Here is a 6,286-nt window from a genome sequence, read left to right as displayed (position 1 = left end):
ACAGTCCAACGCTTTGCTGTAATCCATGAAACACAAGCTGATTTGCTTCTGAAATTCTCTCTTTTGCTCCAATAACTGGTCTAAATTTGCAATATGAGCACAAGTTCCTCATCCTTTTCTGAATCCAGCTTCAACATTTGGCATTTCTCATTCCATGTACGGTAAAAGTTTTTGTTTTAAGATTTTGAGCATCTCTTTATTCCCATGAGAAATTAATGCAACGGTTCAGTTGCTGCAGTCTTTGATGTCTCCTTTTTTTGGAATAGCAATGTAAAGTGAGTGTTTCTAGTCTACGGCCCATTGTTTTGTTTTCCATATTTATTAGCATATTCTTGTTAAGATTTTGAAGGACTCCTTTTCTGTTCCTTAGAATACTTCTATTGATATCCCATCTTCTCCTGGTGATTTGTTTCTCCCAGTTGCTCTCAATGCAGCTTTCCCTTCACTTTCCAAAACCGTTGGTTCTTCTTCAAAAGATTCTTCTGGAAAGGAATCTCATATTTTCATCTCCTTAGTATAATTCCTCAGTGTGTTGTTCCCATCTTTTCTTAGATATCTCTACCTCTAGATGTTTCACTAGATATTTCCATTCCTCCTCTTACTTTCCTCCGTTGTTGTTGTTTCAGATGTGGGGACGATCCGTGAAGATGGAAGCGAAGCTCTCTGAGGAAGAAGGTGCTCCATCAGAGGAAAGGCAGAGGGCGCAGGCCCAGGAGGATGCCCGAGATGCCCTGTCAAGCGGTAAGGGTGCCTCCTGCCCAGGTGGGATCAGGGGACCTAGTCAAGTTGTTGAGCAGAAGGTTCAGGACAGGAGAAAAGGGGAATACTTTTGCAGACTACATAGAATGGAGTTCTGGGACACAGAGTGCCATAGGATGTCGTGATGGCCACTTTACTTTAAAAGGGAAGTAAGATTCATGGAGGGCAATTCCATTCTTATTTACATTAATTAAAATGTGGATCTCTTCCTTTCCGAGGGTCTCAGTGTGGCTCAGGAAGGGAAAGGAAGAGAAATGAGGGTGCAGCTATTAGCCATGGTGAATAAACGGAATGTCCACATTCCACAGACCTGGATGGCCGAGGCTCGCCCATTCTCCTTGGATCTCAGACTCTAAGCAGGGTCAGCCCTGGTGGTTTCTCGCACGGGTGACCACCAAAGTAGTCCAGGGTTGCTATGCAGAGGCAGGCAATGGCAGACCACCTCCGAAGGTCTCTTGCCTTGAATAACTTGTGGGTTCACCATAAGTCAGCTGTGACTTCACAGCACTTTACAGACACTCCCCCCCTCCATATTCTGGGGCAGTAGACCTCTGAAACCACATTGCTAGGGGGCAATAGTGTGGGTTCTGTGCCCCTGCTTGAAGGCTTTCCTGGGGCATCTGGCAGGCCACAGTGAGAGAGAAGATACAGGAGTACAGATGCACGGCATGGCCGGGTACCCCCATGCGGTTGGAGTGTGGAGCTTGGGTTGATTCTGATGTCATGTCAATGTCTCATTTCACCGAATACCTGGATGTGAAGTCAGAGCATCAGCAGGCATCCTGGAAACCCATTGGTGGTACCTTAAAGTCCCAGAGCCTTGGCTGATTCACTAAAACACATCTGGGTTTTGCGCTGGATGTGATGGCGATGTGTCATGTGATGTGGTTTCTGGTCCCCTCTTTTTCTCCTGCCAGCCCAGAATCCAGGATGGGTGGGAGGGCACAGCAGGTGGGGAAAATGGGGTTCCTGGGCTTTTGGTCGGATCCAGCAGGGCACATTTCAAGCCTCAAAGGAGTGTTGGCAGCGTATATAAAACCAAAAGGCTCATGGGAACCGGGTGCTTCTCTTCCACCTCTTCGACACCTTTCTAAAAGTCATTACAAATTTTCTGGAGTGTAAAGAAAAAAAGGTTTCACAGTCCTGGGAACAGGGATGTCTGAAGCAGAATTCAAAGAAGAAAAGAAAATAGGAACGTGTGGTTAACATTCATCCTTCCCATTTTGTCTCCCTTGCAGGCAGTGAAGAGATGTTGTCAAGCTGTTGTCTTTTCAGAGGAGTGGAAATGGGTGCTCCACCTCCGGTCCAGGTGGGGGGGGAAAGGTTGGGAGAGGCTTTTGGTTCTGCTGACCAAGCAGAGAGAGGCTCTGAACTGCACTCTCTTGACGCATGCCAAACTCTGCATCCTGAACCCTCCCAGAATGCCCCTGTGGAGAGTGCAGTCTCTGCCTGGACTGATCTCTGACAAGGGAATCTGCCTTTCCTTTCAGGCTCCCTTTTCCTTTGAGGAGGTGGCCGTGTATTTCACCGAGGCCGAGTGGGCCTTGCTGGCTCCGGGCCAAAGAGCTCTCTACAGGGATGTCATGCTGGAGAATTATGGAAACGTGGCCTCTCTGGGTAAGGACCTTTCATAGGTGCCAAACATGTGAATTGCTGCCATTGGGATGATGCATGAATTAAAATATTGAACAACAACATGCGGTTGTGAGGTCTGCCTGGCTACCTCCCCCCTGGGGGGGCCTCAAGGAGGTGGGGTGGCAGTGAAAAGGATAGTTCAGTATGGCCAGTGTTGTGGCCCTCACCCTTGGAGTTCTTTCCTTCCCCACATAGATATGATCTCTCTCTCTCTCTCTCTCTCTCTCTCTCTCTCTCTCTCTCTCTCTCAGAGACAAACAATGTGCACACGAGAGTGTTTTTTTACATAGACATGTCCTCTCTCTCTCTCTCTCTCTCTCTCTCTCTCTCTCTCTCTCTCTCTCTCTCTGCCAAAGAAGCCAGGAATGGACAAGAGAGTATGGTGGAGACGGACCAAAGCCCTGTGTTTGAAGAATGGCTGGAGAGATTCTCAGGAAGATCACAAGAGAGTATTACCTACCCAAATGAACTACTTGCAAGTGAGTATCTTTCACAATTATGTCATAGGACTGGGCGAGATATAGCCATGGGACCTTTTCTCTACACTTCTAAACAACTCTTGGTTTGGTAGAATTCTCAAGCCCACTGGGTAAGGAGGGAGGGAGGCCTTCTGGGGCCTGGGATCTGGGGCCTCGGAAGTGCCTTCTGGGGCTGAGCTCAGCTGTGGCTCTTGAGTGGTTGCACTGCCCTTAAATACTGGATACTCCAGGAAAAGAGGTGGGGTTACCTAAGAACCTAAGAACAAGGCTAAAGGCATGTATAGCCATTTCTACAGTGGTCCCCTGAATGTCTTCATGCCTTCCTTTTAGGTAGAGACAGGTCTGAGTGCTTTCTTTGGAGCCTTTCTACCTTTCTTGGGTGGTCTCCAGCAGGTAGTCCCACCAGTTAACACTGTCATCCAAGGGCAAGTGGCTAATGCCAAATCACACAGCACCCTCAGTTGTGCTGATGGGAATCAGTCCTCACCCCAAGAGAGCGGGGTTGTGTGTTATTGAAGAGATTCCCACTGCACAATGCAGGAAATTCACAAATACCTTTCCCCCACATCCCCAGTGACCCCTGGTCCATGCCCAGTACTTTTAAACTGAATGTTATTGTACTTTTCAGCATACAGCGGGAAAAAGCCACTGTAATGTTTGGTTTGCGGTTGGAAATTCAGGTGCAGGTTAGACTTCCTTGTGTATATTCTAAAAGGATCTCTCTCTTTATTCCAGCAGGGGATGATGAGAGGGATGAGGAGGATGAGGAACTGCATCCTCTATTGCCAGATGAAGTCAAGAATGAAGACTGGGGAGGAAACTTCAGAAACCAAGTTAGACCTAAGAGGCAGAAAAGAAGCCACATCATAATGAAGAGGGGTAAACCCATTCCTAGCCAAAGCATAGATTTCCAAGAAGTAATTCACATGGAGAAGGAAACATACAAGTACAGAGCGTGTGGAATGAACTTCTCAGATCAATCTCAGTATAATGTCCATTTAGAAATGCACAGTGGAAAGAAGACAGATCAATTGCTGGAGTGTGGAAAGACCATGATTCGAAAAGCAGAGCTCCGTGGACTTCAAAGAATGAATAGAGGAGAGAGACCATATAGCTGCTCAGACTGTGGCAAGAGATTCTCAGAGAAATCAGACCTTGTTCAACATCAAAGGATTTATTCAGGAGGGAAGAAATGTATTTGCTCACAGAGAGGAATAAGGTTCTCTATGGGAAGAAAAGGTAATAAACATTTTCCAAAGCGCAGTATAACGAATGCCTGTAAATGCTTTTGGTGTGGAAACTATTTCAAATACAGATCACAGCTCCTTGTTCACCAAAGAATCCACACAGGGGAGAAGCCATTTGAATGCTCAGAGTGTGGGAAGAGATTCAGTCACAGTGGCCATCTTCAAAGGCATCTGAGAACCCACACAGGGGAGAAGCCTTTTAAATGCTCAGAGTGTGGGAAGGAATTCAGTTGCAGTGGCCATCTTCGTATTCATCTAAGAACCCACACAAGAGAGAAGCCTTTTGAGTGCTCAGACTGTGGGAAGAGATTCAGTCAGAGTAGCCATCTTCAGAATCATTCAAGAACGCACACAGGGGAGAAACCTTTTGAATGCTCAGAGTGTGGGAAGAGATTCAGTCGCAGTGACCATCTTCAGGAACATCTAAGAACCCACAGAGGGGAAAAGCCTTTCGAATGCTCAGAGTGTGGGAAGAGATTCAGTCGCAATAGCACTCTTCAAGAACATCTAAGAACCCACAGAGGGGAGAAGACTTTTGAATGCTCAGAGTGTGGGAAGACATTCAGTCGCAATGGCCATCTACAAGAGCATCTAAGAACACATACAGGGGAGAAGCCTTTGGAATGCTCAGAGTGTGAGAAGAGATTCAGTCACAGTAGCACTCTTCAACAACATATAAGAACCCACACAGGGGAGAAGCCTTTTGAATGCTCAGAGTGTGGGAAGACATTCAGTCGCAATGGCCATCTACAAGAGCATCTAAGAACACATACAGGGGAGAAGCCTTTGGAATGCTCAGAGTGTGAGAAGAGATTCAGTCACAGTAGCACTCTTCAACAACATATAAGAACCCACACAGGGGAGAAGCCTTTTGAATGCTCAGAGTGTGGGAAGAGATTCTGTCAAAGTGGCACTCTTCAGAATCATCTAAGAACCCACACAGGGGAGAAGCCTTTTGAATGCTCAGAGTGTGGGAAGAAATTCAGTAGCAGTTGCACTCTTCAAGAACATCTAAGAACTCACACTGGAGAGAAGCCTTTTGAATGCTCAGATTGTGGGAAGAGATTCAGTCGAAATAGCACTCTTCAAGAACATCTAAGAACCCACACAGGGGAGAAGCCTTTTGAATGCTCAGAGTGTGGGAAGATGTTCCGTTGCAGTGGCCATCTTCATACACATCTAAGAACTCACACACGGGAGAAGCCTTTGGAATGCTCAGAGTGTGAAAAGAGATTCAGTCACAGTAGCACTCTTCAACAACATCTAAGAACCCACACAGGGGAGAAGCCTTTTGAATGCTCAGAGTGTGGGAAGATGTTCCGTTGCAGTGGCCATCTTCATACACATCTAAGAACTCACACACGGGAGAAGCCTTTGGAATGCTCAGAGTGTGAGAAGAGATTCAGTCACAGTAGCACTCTTCAACAACATATAAGAACCCACACAGGGGAGAAGCCTTTTGAATGCTCAGAATGTGGAAAGAGATTCAGTCAGAGTGGCTTTCTTGAAGAACATCAAAGAACCCACACTATGTAACTGCTGAGCTCAGAGATGTCGAACTCTTATCGGACATAAATGTCACTTTGTTGGTCCAGGACAAAAGGGGGGGGGGACTGAACCTAGAAACCTGGGATCCAGAATTTGAAAAGGTTAGTCAAATAGTCAAAGAGGGCCAACAATAAAAGCTTAATATATCTATAGTATATAAAAAGATACTGTCACGGACGCTGATCCCTCCAGGTACAGAGTCGTGGTTCAAAGAACAGAACAGATAACACTTTTACCAAAATACTGAAGGAATTCTAATTCATCCCTCCTGATTACAAAGGTAGTTTTGCCACCAGGTCATTTCTTAGTTCCCAACAGGTCTGGAGGAAAATGACCAAAGTCTCCAGGCTGGCTTCTGGAACTTAATACAGAGGTCAGTCTTGCAGAGTAAACTACAGACTGAGCTAAGACAAAAGGTTGGTAGTAGTAACAGCTTACGGTCCAAGGCAATAGATTTAGCCTTTGAGGTTCAAGAAGTCCAAAACCAAGACAAAGTAAAAATATAATTTCTTTATTAAGTAACTGTGCAAGTTTAAGTAAAACACAAGACTTTAATAACAACAACAACAACAACAACAATAATAATACATTTCGAGTTATTGATCGCTCAATCCGGCA

General features: G+C 45.8%; 1 protein-coding gene across 1 annotated transcript; it reads left to right on the top strand.

Annotated features, from left to right (window-relative positions):
- Positions 1 to 626: 626 nt before the first annotated feature.
- LOC107124153 (gastrula zinc finger protein XlCGF57.1-like) lies at positions 627 to 5,656 on the top strand (the record flags this gene model as incomplete). Its single annotated transcript, XM_015427541.1, has 5 exons — positions 627 to 741; positions 1,998 to 2,068; positions 2,250 to 2,376; positions 4,093 to 4,136; positions 4,196 to 5,656. Coding segments are annotated over 5 exons (1,818 nt in total), but the record flags the coding sequence as incomplete, so codon positions are not given.
- Between the last annotated feature and the right edge of the window lie 630 nt (positions 5,657 to 6,286).

The sequence above is a fragment of the Gekko japonicus genome, unplaced genomic scaffold, assembly GCF_001447785.1.
Source record: "Gekko japonicus isolate JY-2015 unplaced genomic scaffold, Gekko_japonicus_V1.1 scaffold6839, whole genome shotgun sequence".
NCBI lineage: Eukaryota > Metazoa > Chordata > Lepidosauria > Squamata > Gekkonidae > Gekko > Gekko japonicus.
The sequence above is the reverse complement of the archived record's forward strand: the minus strand, read 5'-3'. Positions and strand labels throughout refer to the sequence as shown.